General features: G+C 39.9%; 1 protein-coding gene across 1 annotated transcript; it reads right to left on the bottom strand.

Annotated features, from left to right (window-relative positions):
- Positions 1–261: 261 nt before the first annotated feature.
- Positions 262–23143, bottom strand: mospd2 (motile sperm domain containing 2). Its single transcript, XM_037686485.1, has 15 exons — positions 22984–23143; positions 22850–22907; positions 22421–22576; positions 21573–21659; positions 21303–21457; positions 19638–19698; positions 19467–19505; positions 19253–19377; positions 18620–18769; positions 14494–14612; positions 5103–5196; positions 4819–4915; positions 3590–3710; positions 3128–3230; positions 262–631 (listed from the first exon to the last, which is right to left on the bottom strand). The coding sequence occupies exons 1-15, from the start codon at positions 23014–23016 to the stop codon at positions 479–481; spliced, it is 1551 nt and encodes a 516-aa protein (XP_037542413.1). The 5' UTR covers positions 23017–23143; the 3' UTR covers positions 262–478.
- Between the last annotated feature and the right edge of the window lie 619 nt (positions 23144–23762).

Raw genomic sequence — 23762 nt, 5'->3', positions numbered from 1 at the left:
TTTAATAAAGAGTGATTTTTTTTAAATAATAAAGCAACTAATTTTAATATATCTTAACAGATATAAAGATACAGAGATATTCTTAAGAGCGAATGAGAACAATTAATAGTGAAAATTATTTGACAAAAGACGTTTATTTTTTTGTTTAAATACATTTTTTTGTAGAATAATTATATAAAAATTATACATCAACTTTAAAATGAATCATTGTTGAATTAATTTAACATTCTCTGAGCATCACTGCTACAACTGTCTGTTCGATTAACTGTGGAATGGCGGAGAAGAGAAAAGCACAAGCTCTCTTCAGATTTGGACTCCCCGTCAGCTCACGTCCTTAAAGTCAGCTCCTCTGCGAGACACCAGCCTGAGAGGAGGGATGGTGGGTGGGGGGAGCGCAGGATCACAGTCCTTTGGGAGGTCAACTGCAGCCCCGGCACATCCGAGGCTGACCGACATAGGCGGAGGACGCTGCGGCGGGTCAGGATGGCCGCTGAGCCGTACCCAGCACGTAGAGGCACAGTAGGTTGAGCACTGCGAGGACCAGCACCAACGCCGTGAGAACCTTCTGCAGCCACAGACACGAGTTCACCTTCTGCTCCAGACGGGAGTTGCAGTTCATCAATCGCATGAGCTGGAGACACAAAAACCGATTTAGTTCATCTGACAGGCGCTGACAGATTTATCACAACGCAAACTGGAAATGGCTTTTTGCTTTTTCCCCAATTGAAGATAAAAAAAATATTCGTATCGTTTGAATAAAATAAAAGCCGCTGCACTTTTAATGAACGGAGTTAAAGTTTCTGTTTAGAGGATTCCAGATGCAAAGATGTCTTTAAAACGCAGCTCCTTTCAGAAACTATCAGCTCATCTTTTCTGCTCAGCGTTTCTGTTTAAAATCCATCAGAGGTGCGCTGCCTAGTTCAGGTCACAGTTTTCAGTTTTTCTTTTTCTGCAGAACTTTGTGATGGATTTAATGAGTCACGTTCCTCTCTTCAGAGGACAACCAGGTCTGTCGAAAATCTCATTATTTATTAAAGCACCAGTAAAAGATGCAAAAATACTAATAATTCTGAATAAAAAAAAAAAAAGCCCTGATGCCAGAGGCTCAAAACCAAACTGAAAACTCCAAAAACTTCAAAAAGTGTTTTGCTTCACCAGATTTCAATTCCAGTGCTCATTTTACAAACAGATGAAAATAAAAGTGACTTGAAAGGAGACACCAAACAGGAGCAAACTGGTCAATGTACTCTGAAGGTGGGAATGTTTTTTAAAAAGTTTTAACAAGTAGCCGAACGGTTGTTTTTTTTTGTGTTCACAAGTTTTTGTTTAATTTTGGTTTTATGCTTTGAATTATTTTCATACTTCCATATAACGTTGTTAATTCTGAAGTCTGGGAGTCACCCAGCTCTTAAGTACATCCATGATCACAAATGCTCTTTTCACTCTATAATCACACACGCTGTTCCATATGATCATACTCCCACCACCGTGTTTCCACTCTTAGGTCAGTGCAGGCTAGGTTCATTTCGGCCTGAGACCAATAAATTTATCAAGTCGGTTACGACGAAGAACTGCAGACAGGAGGAGACCCCGATGAGGATGATGAGCATACAGATGAGCTTCCCTGAGACGTTTCTGATACTTTGTGCTGAAATTCTGTGGTTATGCCAACCGGCTGTTGCAGCAGCTGTTCAGGTGGCTGGTTTCAGACGATCTTGGAAGTGAAGATGCAGGATGTGGAGGTCCTAGGCTGGTGTGTTTATACGGTCTGTAGATGTGAGGACAGTTGGATGTACTGCCAGTTTCTCAGAAATGCCTTTGGAGACGGCTCTGGTGGACATTCCTGCAGTCAGCATGCCAATGGCATGCTCCTACAAAACTGCGTGATAAAACCGAGACTTATTTTTGAAAAAACTTTTACAGTGGCCTTTTATTGTGGTCATATCATATTGATATGCCACACCTGTGAGGTGGACGGATTATCTCGACAAAGGAGAAGCGCTCACTAACACAGATTTACACAAATTTGAGAACAGGATTTGAGAAAAAGGTCTTTTGTGTTCGCTGAAGAAGTCTTAGATCTTTGAGTTCAGCTCAAGAAAAATGGGAGCAAAAACAAAAGTGTTTATATTTTTGTTCAAATGTATACATGTACATATGTGTATACATCTATACAGTAGGCCCTCGTTTATTGCGGGGGATCTGTACTCTGAAGACCCGCAATAAGTGAAAAACCGCAAAATAGGAGTAGTAGTACAAGTAGTAAGTAGTAGTTTATTTGTATTATATATATATATATAGAGAGAGAGTAGATAAAGGTTTTTTAAACCCTTCCCAAACTCCTGCAATATTCTAAACAATGTTTCTAAACTATTAACTCTCTAAAAGAGCACAGAATGTCATGATTTCAGCTCCCTGCCTCCTCTGCTCTTTGCCACCTGCAAGCGTTCTTGGCCACGCCCACTTCACTCTGCACAGTTATCCTGCAGTATGGGCTGCACAAAGGTGCACAAGGTGCTAAATAATTTTAAATAATTTATACATATAAAAAAAATAATTCCATGCTGATAGTGCCACTCATCCATCAATCAGCCAATTGTGTGTCATGTCCAATCTTATTTTGAAAAACCGCGATAGAGCGAGTCTGCGATAAACAAACTGCAAAGTTGTGAGGGACTACTGTATATATGTAAGCATCTATTTATCTGTGAATAATTAACTTACACATGCCAAAATGGACGGTCCATTTCCAAGTCTCCTCCTTACTCAGGAACAACAATAATAATTAACTACTGTAAGTGTAATCTGACAATGTTTCACAGATGAGGACTTTTTTCTTAGATTTCCCTCACAGAGTCTGATAATGACTGAGCTGCAACAGAACCTTCTGATTTGCACTGATAACTCGGCTACCATGTCTGAATGATGGTCTGGTTTTCAGAGGCAGGTCAAGCAGGAAGCCTTGAGTTGTTAAAAGAACAAACACTGTGGCTCTAATTGTGCATATTTTGTTGTAAACTTCACCACTCTTCTTGAATCCTTTTGATCACTTTTAAGTGATATGATCACACTTTTTAGAGTCGTAGCAGAAATGTTCAAGTTTGCTTTTAATATTCCTTGAACTTACTGCAGTGCTGAGCTCCTGTTGGCCACTGGTGAAGGTCTCCATTGGGCTCTCCTTGAGAGGGTCCACTGCAGCTTTAACACTATCCAGAGTATGACAACGCAATCTGTGAAGACGCAAGTCAGTGATCAAATGTTCAGTCAGCAGGTTACACAACTGTGTAGCAAAAGGTCATGACCAAACTGGTTCAAATTCCTAATATTTCAAGTTTTCAGATAAGACGAGTTGCTTAAAACATCTGTTCAAGATTTAAGGAGGGTCAAAAATAATGATGCAGGAGAGAAGGAATTTAAATCAAGTCTACGCAAAACTATAAACATGATAACTAAAACACGGATTTAAAATGCATCTTTAGTGAAGCCAGAATAGACAGAATGTTATTTTGCATCAAACTTCTTGAAGTCAACCTTTTCAGCAGCCATTATTATTTTACTAACATGGTTCATAATGAGAACTCACACGTACCGGTGCTCCATAATCTTTGCTTTTGGTACTTCTTTCCAGAACTGTGCAAGTTCTTGTGAGCCAATGTTTTCCATTTCTGCAGCCATGATCAAAAACCTGTCATGCGGAGAGGCCTGGGAACCTGCACAAAACCATCAGCAGAACCAGTAAACAAAAGAAAGTTGAAGCTAAAATTCTCATTCTTATTTTTGTATTCAGTATTGCTTTTAATTACCCTGTATTAACAAAAATGAAGGTTGGTTTCCGACAGTATACATATATATGTATATGTTGTTCATACACATCTGTATGCCGATGACACTATTATGTATACCATCAGTTTGCTTAACTGCCCTCTCCACACCACAATAACATCGAGCACACTTTTTCTAATCTTAAAAACACTCTGAACTGAAAACAAAATGCATGATCTTCAACAAAAACCTCCTTCAAACCATCTGCCCTCAGAAAATCCTCTCCTTAGATTGCTCCGAAATCCAGTTTGCTAGCAGCTACAAATATCTTAGGATTTAATTCGATTGTTCACCCTCATACAAAACTTTTACCATGAAACCTATCCTAGCCCTTTATCATTTCATGTGGACTGCACTTATACAGCACGTTTCTATCTTATCAAGATACTCAAAGTGCTTTACAACACAATCTGTGCCCTTATTTACCCATTGATACGGCACTCTACCAGATCTGTACAAAGAATAATCTGTAGAGACTAATCAGTGCTTTATCACGTTCATCATCATCATACAGTCGCCCTTGATGACAACTTGATGTTTGATTGTCAGTTGTTTATATGATGTCGGTCGGATGTACTCCCACTGCTGTATTTGCTGCCTCTGGGCCAGGTTGTCATTGTAAATGAGAATTTGTTCTCAACCGACTAACCTGGTTTAATATAGGACAAATAATTATATAAAAAAATAACCAAAAAGGCAACTCTGAAAGAGTCTGCTGATCCTCCTCATCTGCGTTCAGCACATCTTAACCCTCAGCTGACACATCAGCGCTTGAAGGTCGCTGAGTACCTCAGCACACCGTCAGCTGTCAGACGGTTTGTTTTGGGGGGAGACGATTCTTTTATCTCTTTTAAAATATGCATGTCAGGCACAAAAAAAAAAAGTGACTGCAAGCACTTTGGGAAGGTAATAGTGCGAAGTGTTTGAATATTCTGGTGTTCAGCATTTTAAAACATGTGCTGCTGTAAAAAAGAGTGCAGAGCTTGTGTGTAATACCTCCATGTAAGGACACGACTATATCTACTGAAGATCCTGGTTCACAGCTGCTGCTGCTGGGCTTCACCCTATACTTCTCAGGTGCTGTGGTTCGAACCTGTGCAGGCAGACAATAAATTAAAACCCACATTTCTTCAGTTAAATCTCTCCAAAAATGCTTATTGTAGAATATACCACTCTGTTACCACTTAATATTTAAAGAATACGTCACTTGTTATTCATTGATCATGGAACAGTTTAAATAAACGAGGCACACAAGTGGGTTAACATCCTTTCAGACTCACCTTAAAGGCCACCTGATTTTTGGTCACATTGCTCAAGATAATGAGGCATTTCCTCTCATTGTCTCCAGAACCAAAGCACAGTTCTTCTGCAGGGCTAAAGGAGGAAATAAAGAGAGAGAAAAATATTGTTAAAAAAAACAAAACAACAACAGTAAAATCTGTCTGGGTGTGTATCAGATCTTGAAAATCAGACAACTGCCTCTATTTGTTCCCCAGCGCGCCTCTTCATTTCTCTTGTAAGCGTCTTTATTTATACACTCTGGGCTGCTACATTTCCTGTACTGAGGTATCTGTGGGGTCTAATTATCTTGAGGTATGTAAATTTTCCTGCTACGCATTAAGTCTCCCCTGAGGGAGAATATTTATAGAAATATGCTGCAACTAAAAAATAAAGCTTTCAGGAACAGGACTTATGTGATTCTCTTATTTACTACAAATTGCTTTTTATTTCACAGTGAACCGTTTCAACAAAATATTCTGCTGCTGGGGGAATGGGGCATTCCATCTGATTTAGTTCTCTTCATGAGCTGGCATGTCGACATTTTATTATTTAAAGATTAAAGTCTTTTGGGGGAAAAAAATGCAAAAACAACTCCAACAAGGTAATCAGTCGTTAACTTTACCACAGGTTATATCCAGAGGAAGCCAAGTCACGCTTATTTGGACTTCCTAAAATCCACAAAATAGGAACATCACTCAGACCCATTATCAACAGCATAAACTGATATTGAACAACATCTTGCTGGTATTTTAGTCTCTCTTGTGGGAAACACACCACATCACATAGAGTGTAGCGTCCAGTCAATATCAAGAAGGCCAGAACTGGTGGTTTAATGATTTATTGAAACCATCTGTGTAATCAACCAACGTGAGAGCTAGATAGAAACAAATTACAATAATTACAGTTATTTTACCATCTATCGTTCTGCATAGCTCATTACATTAGTACATTTCTTTCCATTAACACAACATTTCAAGTTACTCAATTTACTCTAGACACAGTTACAAATAGGGATGCACGATATTAACGTCATGGTATCGGCCAATATTTGCATTAAAGTTCAATATCAGACATCGGCCATTCCATCAAAATAACTCACCGTTATAAAAGATGCTGTTTTTGTATGGAAATGGAACAGAGAGCCCTGGATTCTTTCAAGGGAACAACACCGAGCCACTTGTTCAGATATGTGGATGACACTTGGGTCAATATAATTAAAAAATATGTGAAAGAAGTACAAGTGTCTAGCAGACATAAACTCTGTGGATAACATAGTTTACCAGAGAGGATGCCAACGACAACAAGCTGCCTTTTCTGGACTGTTTGGTGAACATGGAAAGAGATGAAAGCTTCAACATTAAAGTTTACAGGAAACACTCACACAGATCAGTATCTTCTGTTTGACTCTCGCCACTTACTGGAACACAAACTTTCTGTGAGAACTTTAGACTACACTTTACACTTAGTTTCTCTCCATTGGCTCCATGTCAACCCCAGAATAGAATTCAAAATCTTACTTCTAACCTACAAAGCTCTCAACAACCTAGCTCCATCTTATATTACAGATCTTATTGTTCCATATTTTCCAAACAGAGTACTTCACTCTCAGGCTGCAGGTTTATTTGTGGTTCCTAGAGTTTCCAAAAACAGAATGGGAGGCAGATCTTTCAGTTATCAGGCTCCTCTCTTGTGGAACCAACTTCCAGTTTCTGTCCGTGAGGCTGACACATTATCCAGTTTTAAGACTAGGCTTAAGACTTTCCTTTTTGCTAAAGTTAGGGTCAGCTTGGGTTTCCTGAGCTGTCCCTTAGTTATGCTGCGATAGGCTTAGACTGCTGGAGGACAAACTGACTACAATTTTCACCCTGCTACTGTCTTTACTTACTCTGCTCAACCTGTTTTGTATTTGTAATTATTTTTTCTATCCTTGACACATGTTTTTTTTTGTCTTTCAGATACACCTGGACCTATACCTGGTCCTACCATTCTATGTTCGTCTGTCTCTCCTTCCTGTCCTCTCAAACCAGCCAGTCAAAGCAGATGACCGCTTGTCCTGAGCCTGGTTCTGCTGGAGGTTTCTTCCTTTTAAAATGGAGTTTTTCCTTTCCACTGTTGCCACTGTGCTTGCTCAGGATGGGAGACTGCAATGAAGCCAGTATTCAACTTGTCTGCTGGATTCCTTAGATAGAGAACTTTACTACTTGGCGTTTATGTATGTGAATGTTCCTGTAAAGTGCCCTGAGACAACTTTGTTGTGATTTGGCACTATATAAACTGAATTGAATTGAATTAAACATGTCCCCACAAAGAGAGGAGGAAGAGAAACACACGAAAAAAGCTCTCCAAACCAGTGGATATCCTAATCGGGCTTTCGTCAAATCAGACCATTTTAGGTCCAAAGGTGTTAAGTGTATAGTTATTTTTAAAGATGTCTCAAGAGTTAAAGAGGTTGAAAGAGTAGCTTTGGTTGAACAGCCTGACAGCTGCTGGAAGAAACGACCTGTGGTAACCCTGTTCGGTGAATCTGGAGTGCTGCCGTGTGTTACAGAATCATTCGTGATGTCTGGGATATTTGATTGAGAGGCTTGGATTGGCTATACAGAAAACACCAGAAATTAAAAACAAACATTGTATATACCGTATTGAATACAAAGAATAAAAATCTATTCTCTGATGGGCTCCTAATTGTGTCCCAAATGTGACCAAAGAACACTGGATTTACAGACGGGTGTTTCCCTGTGTTGGAGCTGAAATAAATTGTATTCTGGGGAGAATAAAGCAATAAATTCCAGAACCAAATGATAAATTGTGACTTCAAAATGCCGTCATGAGGTAATGTGATTTGTTTGGGATGGGGAGCTCTCGATTTTTCACCTAACCAGGTTTACAACAGTCAATCTGTCAGTAAAAAGCACATGATTGGATGGATTTGGGCTCTGCACAGTGAACACTGAGGACTTAAACTTTGCCAACAAGAATTTAGTACGGATTATATTTCTGCTTTGTATGCAGCATGGTTGTGTTTCATGGACTAAAACTGCCATGAAGAAAGTACTTTTCCCCCTTCTTCATGTCCTTCTGTATTCCTATTCTCCCATAAATTAGCTGTAGAAGAAAACTCTGTGAGAGACTTCAGGCTCTAGGAACCTTTTGGCAAATTCCTGATCAAAGCCCCCTCCTCTCCTCTGAAGCCCCCAGTCTTGAATTAAAGCCCAGCTCTGGAGCACAACTGCATTTAAGGCTCATTTTAATCTGTTTATCTCTAAAATTCACTGCTTAGAGCAGTCAAAAATCCTCTCTTCAAAGCCATCACACTGGGAAAACGGAGTGCAGCTGACATTATTCATAAAAACAAGAAGCGACATTGTACAGTAGTGAGGAAACGGGAAAAAATACTTCAGCACGCTGGTTTTTAAGTCAACCATTTATTTAGAGTTCAATGAAAGTCAAATGAAATACACGTCTTTTGACGTGGTCAAGAAGAGATGAAAGCTCCTGAATGTAATGACTAAGAACACCAGCTTGCTCTTGATCAATAAAAATATCGACTGGAAATATCCTTAAATTCTGCTCATGTGTGACTGGATCAATCTGGACATAAACACGTCATAACCAACTTAATGCTCTGAATCAATATGTGAAACAACCTAACCATTTTCTTGCATATCCCTTAGAAATATTAATGATCATTGAACTCCTGCTGCCTCAGGAGACTTTTTAGATGACAGACCAGAAGATGAACTACAGGAATAAAATTGAGCAGCAATTCTTCCACAACCACGCTGACCTCCGAGGTTTTAGGTCTTACAATCAGAAATCAGTCGCAACTCTATCAGAAAGAAGCTGGCTCATCTGAACGTCCGACACAAGTTGGCTGAAGGTGCAGAAAGCGCCGGACAGATAAGAGACAGACATGAGCACTCATGCCCAACTGTTAGCTAAAAACAAACTGATGTGTTTGTCTGATTCGCGCAGGCTGCTGGGAAAATGCTGAACAAATGTTGCTGCAGCCAAATCACATAAACTGAAACTGTATGAAAGCTGAGTTTTCATGAGTTTTTTGTGTTTAGCGTATTCTAACTGATAATGTTGTTTAAAACCAAACTATTTTCCATCCTAATAGTGACTTAAACTGGCAAGAGGTAAACAAAAAAAAACTATTAGACTGAATTCCTGGTTCACAGATATGAATGTATCATGCAAGATAGCAGGACAAATCAAATAGAAAAAAAAGTGATTGAGCCATCTTTGGAAAAAGGTTAGAACAACCTGTTCTGTGATTGGATGAAAAGTATGTCTTGAGCTCCACGGTTCAGTTAACACAGTCAGTTGAGAGAAGACCAAAAGCAGTGTTGTCACCAAGAAAGGATCTGCACAATTTTCTCAGCTTTTAAAGACCGACCCATGCTGTACGCACTCTTTCATTAGTACCTATAGGCTACAGTCAAATCAGACATATTGCACAACTTATCTCGTATGATGCTGCCACACTGACAAGATTCTGGCACAAGAGCATTGCAAGCCATAAGGCGGTTGTAATGAGCAATCTGGGACTTGTCAGACTGGTACAAGAGGTAACTAATCTTGTACGCCACCCCTGGAGAATCAACAACTGACCCAAGACACCAAATTTTTCAATAAGACCCCTCCAGTGAGAAGCAAGGTTTTTGTTTTTCAGTAATTGGGTTGTTCAACCACACAATGTCTCCTAAATCATAAGGGTTGAGTTTGACATTTTTGTTGTATTGGCGTTCCTGCTGGTTATTTGCGTAGCTTGCATTCAGGGAGGCAGAACTGAAGAATGACTGAAGTTTCTGGGTTAGTTGTGCAACGTAGTCAGCAGGGGAACCTGGGGTGGATGAGGATGGAGTGCTGCTAGTAGGCAGCAACAAGTTGCAAGCACCCTAGCTTCACTAGTTTAGTTGGCATCCCTACCAGATGCCTTAACTGCCTCAACTGGCTCCTCTTGATGTGGAGGAAAAGTGGCTCTACCAGATAACTGAACGTCTCACCCTATCTCTAAAGGAGAGTTCAGATGCCTGTGGAAAAAAACTCATTTTGACCGTTTGTATCCACAATTTCACTTCACTGAGGCACGGAACATGGCCCACTCAGACTTAATGTCTCCTGCCTCAGCTGGGATGTGGCTTCTTTTTAAATCTTGTCCTTTTGGTTACTACTCAGAGTTCATAACCTTAGGTGAGAGTAGGAACATAGAACGACAGAAAGCTTCACCTTGTATCTCAGCTCTGTCACCTCCAAAATGGACCAGCATAGAATCCACAATATTGAGGAAGCTGCACCAATGCATCTGTCGAGCTCACGCTGCATTCTTCACTCACTCATAAACAAAACCCTGAGGTACAAGATATCTTCCACTGGAAGTAGCCCCTTACTCCCAACATGGAGAAGAACATGGAGCTCAGTGTCCCTTACCCAGACGTGGGTTACAAAGGGCCCTACCCTGGAGCCAAGCCTGGGGGTGGGACTCGTCAGCAAGTGCCTGCTGACAGGGCCTCTACCCATAGGGCCTGGTAGAACTCAGCCCAAATGAATTACATGGATTTGCCTTCCTGTGGGCCCACCACCTGCAGGAGGGACCATAAAAGTTGAGTGCGTGATACCATGGGAGGTAGCTGAAGGCGGGGCCCTTGATGCTCTGACCCTGGCTTACCAAAGCTGGCTTTTTTGTACTAATTAATCCAAAATATATGAATTAAATTCATATGTAAACCTACACCAAAATTAGGCACAGCAGTGCTTAGAACTGGATGGTGAAGTTGACAAGTCAACAACACCACAATGCATTTATTACCATGCTAAAACCATCAAAGGTTATTTAATCATAAACCAATGCAATTGAAAAACTGTAATTCACACTATGTAGGCAATAGACAAATGATCACACATGGCTAACATATCAAAGATTAAAAAAAAAAAAAAACACAAATATTTCAGGCATCTACTTCATGGTGACACTTCAATACTCGGCCTCTGGAGAACATAGCAATCCATTCTCCAATCATTAGGACATTTCTCTAAAAGCCTAAACTTGCTGGTATCCTCAGACAGGTGAATTAAAGCTCAAAGAGTAAACCCAACTGATTTAAGAGTTCCTCTGTGCCCGTATGAGTTGAGAACTAAAACAAGCCATGCTCATAAGAGTTTGTACAGCAATATGGAACCATGGTCTGAACCCCCAAGGTCTACAGTATGCTTGAAATTAGACATTTTGTTGTATTTTTGTAAGAACACGTATAAAAGTGTTAGATAATTGCTTCATTTTCAAAGTGGCAGTTTTAACAGGGGTCAACATAAGCAGTTTCCGTTTGTCCAAGACAACCTATTTTCATCTCGGACAACCAGACCTCACCTTGAGTTTGTTCAGAGGTCAATCAAGTGAAATAGACATGGAATAAAGTTCTCTGTCGCCACAACAGATTTATGTCATCTTTAAAAATGGAAGGGCGTGTTTTTTTTTTGTTTTTTTTAATTCATCCCAATCTAATGATGATACAGGGATTTATGCTGCTTTCAACAGAAAAAGAACCAGAGCCACAGTTTTACCCAATCAGAGTGGAGCAGGGTGATTCATGCTTTCTGATGCATGTCTATAATGGACTGGTGACCTGTCCAGTATGTACCCTGCCTCTCCCACAATGATTGCTTGGGATTGGGACCAGGTTCCTGCAACCCGGAAAAGAGAAGTGGGTAAAGAGAATGGATGGATGGCTATATTATAAAGTGTTGACATTAAATTCATTGCATAATTAAATTAGGGGCGGACATAAGGACATTTTCCACTGGACAACCTCTTGACAACCATAACAATAAAGGCAAAAAATCTCAAGAAAAATGTAAATTAATAAGTATATTGGACTATAAACAAAGTTTACTATATACAAATGTTCTCAGTCGGCCATCTTGTTGACTGCTTGAAATTTCCAAACTACAAGTGGCAGACTCTTTCTGCTTGAGTGGGACTTCCTTGCTCTCCTCCTCACCCTTTCTCTTGCCATCAGACTTTGCAAGAGAGGCACTCACAGCATATTTAAGGCAGGGATTAAAGCAGAAAAAATATTTAGATTGATTTTTTTTTCTACACTTACAGGTTATCCAAGCCCCCCCCCCCCCCCCCAACACTGCACGTTTGAGAATTTTTTCTGCACACAGGTCACTAAGGATGGATGGACCTTAGTAAAAGTACACAGTATAGTGTTCTTTAATGAAGAGTTGAAGTTGTAAGAAGATTTTAACATGCACCATCAAGACCACTGGCATTCTGAAGGAAGAGAGGGGTTTTGAACGTTTCTGTAATTTACTTTTATGTCATCTCAGTGTTTTCAGGGGTTGTCAGGTCTATTTTATAAAATTATAGCACAGAAAATCATTTGCAGAGTATAAATTAACTTAAAATTAACATTTTTTTAATTTGCCAGACTGACAGATTTTTCCCCTAAAATGATTATTTCATTCAAAGTGATTATATTTACAGGATTTCAGCTCATGTAGTCATTTAATACTATTAATTTTTTTATATTTGATCACTTATTAAATTGTATTTATCACAGAACAATGGCCTCTCAGAATGGTTCTAAAGATAATCAAGTTTAGCTCATCCAAACAGACACAACACCTTGTTGCTAAAACATCATGCAGAATTGAATTTGTAGATATTTATGATAAACTACACCTGAAGCTGACTCTCAGAGAGAACTTTGAGAGTTTAAAGTAAAAAATTAAAGTTAAACAGAGACATCTTTGTTATAATCTGGGGCATATATTAGCGTTAATATTGTAAGAACTGAAGCAGCAGATGCAGTCCGTCTCATTGTGAGACTCAGGCTGGTGCCCTCTCCCTCTCTGACCCAGAGTTTGGTCACATGCACAAGTTGGATGTGTCTGTACGATGGTACCGATGCTCAGAATACACTAACAATCAATAAATAGTTAGACTTTAGCCACAAAAGTCCCGGGGATGTTGGGGCGCGATGTGTGAAGAGGGGGTGATGGTGTTTCAGTTCTGGTATCTCCCCCGGCTACAGTTAGATTGGTGGTGTGAACACGGACATTTAATAATTTCTCACATCATCACCTTTGGTTAGGATAATCTGGTGTCCTTGGACATAGTACAACAAACACTGATTGGTGCTCTCACCTGCAGTCTGTCTTTAAGTTGGGAACACTGCACACCTGCCATGTATCAGACAGCACAACCCCCCCGGCTCTGCTCTGATTGGATAAGACTGTGGCTCTGGTTCTCTTTATTTGTTGGAAGCAGCATCCCTGTTAATTCCTGTATCATCATCAGATTGGATGGTTTTAACAAGACCACAAAACACATTTCTCCCCTTTTTATTTTAAGATGACGGAAATCTGTTGCGGCAACTGATCATTTTAATCCATGTCTTTTTCACTTTAGATCTGGTTGTCAGTGATGAAAACAGGTCGTCTCGGACAAACGGAAACCTCTTACTGGTATGTCTACCCTTGATACAGTAGGTGAGGCGATGCAACAATATAAATATTTGGAACTCTTCTTGATGAAAAACTGACCTTTGATGCACATGTGAACTCTGTAAGAAGGCCCACCAGAGAATGTGTTTTTAGCAGAAGCTCTGTGGTTTTAATGTTCATTCTACTTTTATGAGCATGTTTTACTCATGTTTTATTGAGTCTCTTTTAACTTTCACCTTCATCTGTTGGTTTGGACTTTTGCAAAAACAGGAACAAACTCTCGGGGATTGTCAGGATGTGCAGCAAAACTGCTGGCATAGCTCTACAGAACCTCACTGACCTACACAAGATGAGGTCAGTGAGCAAGGCCAGGCTGATTCTGGCAGATCCTGATCACCCACTCCATGGTGATATCAGGGTTGCTTCCATCTGGATGCAGGTATCTGACGCCCAGCTGTAGAACGAACAGACTGAAAAACTCATTTATCCCTGTAACGATCAGGCTTTTCAACAACCAATGATTTCTGTACTGTTACTTTAATGTCTCAATATCCTGCCTAGTACGGATGTTCAGTGTGCCTACTGACTGAAACAAATTGCCCCTTGAGGATAATAAAGATACTTGAACTTGATAGAGACACAGAAATTAGACAATTATTCTCACTCAAACACACACCTGAGGACAATTTAGAGTTACCAGTTAACCTAACATGTAATGTGTGGGAGAAAACAGGCATATCTGGAGAAAATCCACATGTGCATGAGAACATGCCAACTCCACCCAGAAAGGCAACGAAATCCTGTGATCGCCCTGAGAGGGGACAGCTCTAACCACTGCTCCGTCATGCTGTCACCTACCAATCCAGTGTTTGACACGAAGGCAGCATATTTAAAGAAATAAGTAGTTGTAGAAGTGTTGGCAGCTTGACCTACCTAACATCTAGAAGAAGACCTTTGAAGGTGGTCACCGGCTTCCTGGCTCCTTTGATCCTAATGCTTGCATCCCCCCTATCGCTGTCCTCTGACCTCAAACTGTCTTCCAGGAAATTGACCTGAAACAGCAAAAACCATTGCATTAAAAACACATTCAGTACAGTTTATAATCACATGACCCTTTATCTCGCTCCTCTTCTTGGCCCCTGCCTTTCATGAAAAGCTATCAGTGCATGAATGCCTTGTTGATGTTCTGTAATTCTAGTGAAATATTGGTCAAAGGTCCGTGTTATAATAATAGAATCTTTACTGAACATTTTTTTTTTAGTTTACAGAGAAAACCATGAGCTTTGTTCCAACAGCGTCTCTAGAGGGAGCACACAAGCCTGTCCATAAAAAATAAGGAACCCCGTGTAACCCACAAACTCGTGATTTCTCTCAATTAAAAAAGTCATTGAACGAAAGTGGTTTAACCAGGACAAACGTCATGAGATCACTGCAGCACGAGTGCTTTAGCTTCAGTAAAATGCTCACAAACTTTGGCCCGAATGCTCTGCAGACAGACCACAGGCCCCACATGGCTGACTGGAATTGTGCAATAACTGAATCAGTCTGAGCAGTTAGGGATGAAGTAGGTCAGTTTGGGGAAATGGATGCTTTTGACCACACAGTGTGTTCAGTGGGACACGGAGTAAGTCAAGCGGATAAGACGGAGTAAAGGGAAGGAGAAAGGTCCGGTCAAAACAGACTAGACATGTGATAGAAACACTGTCGTCTCAGCAAGGAAGTATATACGGTAAATTTTCCAGCTTATTGAAATGTCTGTCACGCTGCAAAATAAAGACATCAAGAGAAAAGCAGCTTCTGATCAAATTTATTCATTTTAAAGAGCAAGATTAAACACAACGAGGTTATCAGAACTGTCAGTAGAAAAATATAACATCCCAAAGTTAGAGTTAAAATTTTTTGAGCTAGTGTGCAATTTGATACAGACACTTAAACTAAAACACCATTATATTAGTAAGAAAAACCATTGGTCCCCTTTCTGCCACATGTAATGTAAAATTATATCACAGAATAAGAACAAAATAAATGATAATTCATCACGAGAAACAAATGAAATGGCACTAAAGAAATGAAGGACGATCACAAAATGACATTCAAAATGACAGAACTTAAGTGATTTACACACATCGTGTACGTAATGAAACATAAGGACAAAGAAATAATTGCAACAAAAAATTAGTGATATACACAAAAGGCAAAAACACCATGATTGTCTCCATGATTGAAACCTTCACGTTAGTTGAAACTTGGTTAAAAATGTTAAAGAACAAGGCACATATTACAAAGTAACTTCATAGCAGTTGTGCTTTAAAATCAAGTGCTGAGGGTTAATAATTTGGTCTACTGTAATAAAACAGTAATTATCTTAGACAATACATAGAATGTGAAATTATTATGGGCACTAGTGCTTGCGTTTTCTCACTAAGAGCTAATTAAACTGTGAAATGTGTCTCATTTCCTTAACGGTAGGACGATGTGCAAATCATCAGCTGCCAATTGCTGAGGCATGAGTCCTTAATGACAAGGTCAGAAATGTTGTGGCTGTTCAACTTGGGGTTCAGAGTGAAATGTAAGATCCGTGACAGGCCAAGGATATGTCAAGGAGCTGCAGCAGCATCAGGTGACTGTGATGGGAGGTGCGCTCACAACAATGTGAGTCACGTGAGTACACCTGCCCTTCCAGTTCGCAGAGATCGTCCAGACTCTGAGCTCCTACGGTTGTGATCCTACACTGCCTTACCACAGCCAGCCCTTGTTTCAAGACAAAAAAGAGAGAGAATAGAAATTAACCCCCTGAAGCCATCGTCAGCTCAGTGCTTCCTGGATTTTGGAGGACTTCAGATTGAGACAAATAGTGAATAAGGTGGAGGAGTAGAGTTTGTTTTTTATTTCAAGGATGTGAATCAGAAAGCATAAATACCGTGTGGAATGCACTCAGACAGGCTTGAAGCTCAGAGTCTGGTACATTAACACAGAGCCACAGTGCACAGGCTACTGGAAATAACATCCACCAAAAAAAAATAAAAGCATGCCTGAATGACGTTTACTCTGTGCTAAGAAGTATACGTAGCAAGAAGCACATAAAACAGCTAACTCATCTGTTATTGTGACTATACACGTCTTTTTAACCTCTCGACACTGGCCACGTTTCACATCAAAAGCTTTGCTTTCATTTCATTATGCTTACTTTAAATATTCAAACTTCCACATACATGCAAAAAAAAAAAAAAAAGAGAGAGAGAAAGGAAGTAGGGAAAAAAATATGGGTTAAGCAGGAAGTTATTAAATCGGTGGTCTTATCTGCTCGATAGCACTAAAGCTGTGAATGAAGAAGCCTCTGGCCAAAAAGGCTGCTCAGGGCTCCGCTTTTAATGAACGTGTGACCTTCAGCCGGTGTTAAGGATTACTTGGACGGTCAAAGTTGGAAGTAAAAGGAAACTTTTGAACCACTTTCCTCTCATTGTGAATATTTAGAACCCCGAAGATCCTCGGCGTGCTGACAGGCATATTCATGGACTTCCTTCTGTTATATTTAGTTACAGTTTCTCAGCGTGTGCAGTCACCTCGGAGCGATGGTGTAAGTTTATTCTAACAAGCTGACTTGAAAGACGTCTTCCTCTTCCCAGCAGGGCTTGTATCTCAGATATGCATGAGGACTGACGCTGCTGCTAGTGGAAGAGTTTGCAGTGGAATATTCTGCTAATGGAAATGTTTTGAAAAAACATTTGAACAAACACTGGTCTAAGGCGAAGCTCTATAACCTTTCACACAATTGGGAAAGTGCGTGAAAAGATTTTATGTTTATGATACAATAAACGAAAACTCTGTAGGTTACAGCGAGGCTAATAATTAACAGGCAGTCTATAAATCTAAATCTCTGTGTATAACAAAAGTGGTGTTTTTAACAAAGGGAGCCATTGTTTGTTTGATGACAAGGAGTTTTATGTGACAGAGCACCAGTTGGTCTTTTGAAAGGTTCTATTTAAAGGTACAAACAATTAACATCTTACCTGTTGTAGATAGGTCAGTTTGGAGAAATACATTCTGACCAAATTGACGAGCTAAGTGTGGTCAGATTCAAACTCTATTTCTTCAAACTGAGGTTTATCTACAACAGATAAGATATTAACTGTTCATAAACCTTTTACAAAACCCCCACTTCAAAAAGTCTGAACTTTAACTTTAAGGCTGGCGCTCCTGGTTTTAACACTAAATCAGCAGCGTGGCAATAAAAAGCCGCCAAATAAAAAATGAACACAACGGTTTACTTGCGCACCTTTCTTCAACAGGAATGTTCTAAAACTGGATCTTCAGTCTACTTCCATCCCTTTTTTTATGCCTGTAAGCAGGAAAGGAAGCTGAAAAAGATTATAATGTGAGGGGAGAACAGTCCTGAAGGAAGTGAGTAGAATCTGTGACACGAGTGACATAAGCTGTGGGCCAGCTCCAGTCGAGGCGACACAAGTCTGAGAAGGAGACGACAGCAGCTGTAAAATATTCAGCCCGCAGGTTGTCTCAGAGATGGGGCTGCATGCTGCAGGGAGAGGAGGAATCTAGTGACAGCATGGAAGAGCTTAAGTACCAGACCCTCTGTGGACCACATGAGGAACACGAGAAGAAGCACAGTGCCTGCAAGGGCTTTTTGGGGATTTAACTCCGAGCCAAAGACACCAGGAGTTAACTCCACGAGCGCACAATGATTAGAAGCTTGACGATTACCGTATCAGTGGAGTGCTTCTACAAAGTGGCCTGATTATGGGCTGCAATCTGAGGGTCGGCTGAAACAATGCAAGACAAGGAGGGGCTTCTGAATGTGCAGCATCTAATCTGATGAGCAGAGATTAGAACAACTGTCTAACAACAAAACAAAAACACACCTCCTGCCCGCTCTGTCAGCAACAATTTCAGTCATGACTGTATTAAAACATTCTTTTCCTGTCGTTTAATTAAACAGTGTGGAAAACTGTAAATATATATTTGTAAGCGTATGATTTATATGAACCTGTCTACATTCCAGAAGAACAAAAAAGCAGCTACATATAAAAGGTGAAAGATGTACCTTTTTGGGCTTTGGCACAATCTCAGAGGTGCTTTCGGCATCGCCCATTTTGCTCTCGGCGTCGTCGTCCATGACAAGAAGTCCGTTTTCACTGATGGGCGACTGGAAGTCATCATCAGGAAGAGGTGGGTAGTTGTACTTGAAGAGGTCCTGGAATAAGAGCACATCGTTGAGCTCATTGCAGACACAAGTCTTTAAGTTCTTTAAGGACAAACAGTCAAAGGTGTGCAGTGGAGTCGATAAATGCGATCGGAGAAACTCATTAAGTTCGAGCAAAACAAGAATAACAAGGACGTCACTTTCACGCTTTCTCTGCTCTTAAGATACATTTTCTACGCCACCTCAGTTTATCAATTCAAACAATTACGAGAAACATGACAAAGATTAAAGAAGCACAAATATAGAAACTTTTCTAAACACTACAGCAGGTGTGATGACTGTGTAATTACACATGAATGACACAGAGTACGTAGCTCCCCTTAAAAATGACAAATATTAGTCAATAGTAAACCTCTGTGAGTCAGCACTAAAACTTCCCCAAGTAACAGAAAGTGACCCGTGGAAAAAAACCAGTAGTTTAAAGCTGTTTAGTGCATCAGAGGTGTAAGTGAAAAACAAAAAAAAAATGCTTACTGTTCCACCCATGTGAGGAGGCAGGTACTCTAAACTGATGAACATCTGGATCTCGGCTCGGGAAGCAAACTTGAGCTTGCTGATTGCCTCGGGACCCAACCACGACCTCACAATCTTCCACGCAGCTGCAGCGCGGACAGGTTGACGAGTCAAACGTCTGGTGTTAGTGAAACCACTGAAGGAAATGAAAATAACATGAAATGCAAACACTTACCATTCATGATCCAAGGCATATCCACTATCACCATTTTGGCTAAAAATGAAAACAAAACAAAAACGTTTAATATTTCCTAATCTGTAGCAGATTAATTATTAATAAACTAGTGTAACGTGTTTTAATGTGACCAGCTGTTTGATTTACGTTTAAACACTGTGTGATACTTACATAAAAACTTTGGATAATACACTTTGAAGCAGTTAATGACGTACTTTACAAATTCCATGTCCTGAAAAAAGGATAAAAGACAAAAATAGAAAATAAAGATTTATAAAGTAAAAGATCAACAAGTTAAAATATATACTTAAACAAGGAGAATGTTTGTTCTCTTTTACTGCATCGAGCTCTGATGGGACCAACTTAAACATTCACAACTCCCTCAGAGATCCAACAAAGTTCAGTCAGGTCATCTGGACGGTTTCTTTTTTTTTTTTTGCTAAGACGTTTTGTTCTTCATCCAAAGGACTTCATCAGTCCGAGGAGCCACAAAGAAACTGGAGTCCAACAAGCACCAACTCCCATAGTGGGGAAAAAAAAAAATCAGATTTATGGTGATAAGATGGTTTCTGGGGCCTGCCCTCTCCCCCGTCAACTCCTCTGAGGCAGTCATGCCAAAATGGTTCAAAACACCAAAGTTCATGCTCAATAATCCAGGTAGAAATTCAACAATGTTCAGTCAGGTCATCTGGATGGTTTCTTTTTTTTCTGAGATGTTTCATCTTTCATCCAAAGGACTTCTTCTGGGTTTTTTTTCCCCACTATGGGAGTGTTGTACTTGTGGGACTCCAGTTTATTTGTGGCTCCTCGACCTGAAGAAGTCCTTTGGATTAAGGATGAAATGTCTCAGAAAAAAAAAAAAAAAAAAAAAAAAAAAAAAAAAAAACCATCCAGATGACCTGACTGAACATTGTTGGATTTGTACCTGGATTATTGAGCATGAACTCTGGTTCCTCAGAGATCGTTTTGAAAGCATTTCTTGATAATTCTTTAACAACACTGGAGCAATATTTCTGTATAAACAAAAATGGAAATTCCTCAGTAATAAATAATAGCTCTGCTTTTTTTTGTATTTTCACGGATATCGTTCTACAACAAGCTAAAAGAGCTAGCTAGAGCTGACATCTTGAGAGTTTCTTTTGGGCTCATGTTTGCCATCTTTTAGATGATTTTACATAAATTCACATTTGTGATTCTTGTTCACTTTGGGGTTTTATCTTACTTTAAATGATCAGACAAACATCCAAAATGCCAGCAGGTAGGACCCTTACATCCCGGCTCTACTCCATAATTATCTAGAATCTGCTTGCTATGCAGGAGACTCACTGCCAAACTCTAATAAGATCATCCTGGCCTCCCACAGTCTCGCCAACACTGTGATCCAATAGAACTCAATAAGACGAGTATCTTCTAAAACTACACATTTTACACTTAGACTTCACAGCTATTTATTCTTTCTGCCTCGCTCGTGCTGGTTTATTTGCAATCATTTGAACTATTTCTCCTGTAAAGAGCCCAGCCGGCACAATACGCTCATAAAAGACGAGCTCCTTGAAGGTGTGGACGTCTGTGACAGAGTGAGTCAAAAGGATTAGACCGCCCACTCGAATTGACCATCAGGATTTAGAGGTTACTTTAATCTCTAAAGTGTTAAACCATTAAAGAGCATCAGTCTCTGTGACACCACAACTCAAACAGCATGGAAGATGAGAGGAAGCAAAAGGATGGTCTGTCTTTAATGCTGAATTATGATTACCATAAAAGAGATTTAAAAGATGTAACACAAATACTATAAAAGATTACGAAAGTAGGACTCAGTTGTGTCTGTGGACTTACTATATTGCTAATGCCAGACTCTGTCATGTCAAATACAACGGTGAGTGGCATCCCAGGTTCTTTCTTCGCATACCGTTCCAACCAGAAGGCGACGTACTTCTTCTTGTCCAGGATGGTTTTTGCATCTTTGACGTGCAGCTTCACCCTAAACCAGACTAAACACAAAATGGGCAGTTCAGTTATTTTTCATTACAAAAAGAAGATGGCTGCATTGTAGGTCTGTAGCACTAAAATGTGAATGGGTAACTATGTAATAGAACATGCACATACAGAGTTTGTTGCCCTCTTTGTCATAGCCATGGAGGTAGACAGCACCAGTCTCAAACATCCACCTGGGAATGGTGCTCTCTGTAAGGTCTAAAGCACACAGAGTGAAACACTTTAAACAATATGAAACATACAGTATGGCTACAACAAATACCAAACAGCAGTACTACATAATTTAATTTGTTTAGAATTTTGTTGGTGTTGATGGCCTGAAAATGCATACTTGTCATCAACTCTTTGTGATATTTCAAATACAAACTGGACTGAGTCATATAACCTCGCTTGGTCCTTCAAGCTAGTAAATCACATTCCCTAAAACAACTGGCTGACAAATAGAATTTGCCGGATTAAAGGCGAGCAAACAACGACTCTTTCACATTTCTGAGGAGAAACAGAGGGCATTGTTCTCCCAGGCAACTACGTATGGAGATATGGGTGTTTAAAAGACAAAGAGACCCTGTCCATGTTTTCCCCCAGATAAGCAGAGAGCCAAACGCTGATTTGTGTTGCAAGCCTGCAACACACACTGCATGCTAATGTCAACATTTTTACTTTTAGGCAAAGCTGGGTATTGGACTTCAGAACTTCTTGTGTGCCTTGAAATCTGCCCGTTGTGCGTGTACTGAAAAACGTTCTGAAAGAATAAGGTGTTTATTATAATCCTATTTCTGTAATCAGAATTGTGTCCTGGATTTTTAAGACAAACATCTTGGAAATTAAACACGATTATAATTATTAAACCAAGACTAGGTGTTCTCAAGAGCTTTAGCTTAAACAGGGAAATGCTAATTCTTACATATGACACTAGACACTATTATGACAAAACTATTCAAAATGTCACAGGACCTTACCATTTACACCATATTCCTTTCTCCACATGAAACTCTCATCGATCATCTTTAAAGCATCGTCGACAACATGAAACCTCCACGCCAGGTATCCTTCCACCAGAGCATTATCATTCTGCAGCTTCTCCACATCTCTGGGGTCGTACCTTTCTATTGAATCTGCAAAGACAATGAAAAACACTGCATCTCAGTTTTAACTAAGTCAGGCAATTAAACAACTAAAACGTTTAAAATGGAGTGTAAATTAAGATTCATCTACCAAGAGGTCTGTAGACTGAACTGAACTTGTCTGTTAAACTCTAATGAGCTCTAAAGCTACTGCATATTTAACTCACAGTATCAAAATGTATGCAAACTAATGGGAAGCGAGCAAAATAAAATGTCATCCTAACAAGGATATAGGTCACTGACAGATTATCCAGTGTCTGTTACCTTGAAGTAACTCATTCTTGAATCTCAGTCTGATCTCCTCGATTTTCTTTTCAAGATCCTGCCACCAACAGAGTCAGAGGTTAGATACACCTTTATACTATCCGAATATTTTTGTTCTAACGCTGGACAACTACCTGAAGTCCTTCGGCTGGCTCCTGCTCTGCCATGTCCAACTGTCCCCAGCTCTGTGGTAGTTCCGCGTTGTCGCTGAAGCAGCTAGTTAGCTAACTTTAGCTGTTCAGAAGAATCAGTGCGAAATGTGAAACTGACAGCCGGACGTTGCCATTTTGGATCGAGCCCTGGCTCCGCCTCCCCGTTGTTTTTGTTTCGCAGAGGGCGGTGTTGTGCCGGAAAAAAGTACCCCAGCCGTTAAGAGCACTCACATTTCCGTTCGTAGATTTTCGTTCGCAGGAAGCGCTTTTCGGAACGATTTTATCAACAAATTTAACGTGAAAGTTAAAAATGACGTGTTTTTCGCTGTTCGTGAGGACACATTATCCACAGTCATTTAAATTTAATTTGTGCATATAAATGTCGGTTATCCATGGGACATTTTAAGGCAGGACGTGGACATCAATGCCTTCACTCCCAAGGATTTGCAGATAAACTTCCCATCTGAATTACTCATGATAAACAATTTTTCCATTACATAGATAATTATATCCTCAAGAGTCGGCTTGTCTCTTCTGATTTTCGTTCGACGCGCCTTGAAGACGGAAGTGCTTTTCATGGTGGGGTGACATTTTTTGGTACAACACCAAAATGAGAGGAGGGATTTTTGGAACAATTTCAAGGTCGCGATTAAAGTATTTAGCAATTCCGTGAACGTATTAAAAACAAATACTGGGCACGGACGATATTGTATGGTTTCCAGAACAGTTTAGTTACTTAAATCTATGCCACTGATAGCCGT

This window comes from Nematolebias whitei, chromosome 13 (assembly GCF_014905685.2).
Source record: "Nematolebias whitei isolate Nwh7 chromosome 13, NemWhi1, whole genome shotgun sequence".
NCBI lineage: Eukaryota > Metazoa > Chordata > Actinopteri > Cyprinodontiformes > Rivulidae > Nematolebias > Nematolebias whitei.
Note: the sequence above shows the minus strand (reverse complement) of the source record. Positions and strands in the feature narration are given on the sequence as shown.

What these genes read in the sequence shown, in the direction of transcription:
- mospd2 (XM_037686485.1), bottom strand. Translation starts at nt 23,016, where the DNA reads ATGGCAGAGCAGGAGCCAGCCGAAGGACTTCAG. An exon ending in CAAGAATGAGTTACTTCAAG is followed by an intron (nt 22,577 to 22,849) that starts GTAACAGACACT and finishes TTGTCTTTGCAG; the next exon opens with ATTCAATAGAAAGGTACGAC. An exon ending in GCAAAGATTATGGAGCACCG is followed by an intron (nt 3,231 to 3,589) that starts GTACGTGTGAGT and finishes GCGTCTTCACAG; the next exon opens with ATTGCGTTGTCATACTCTGG.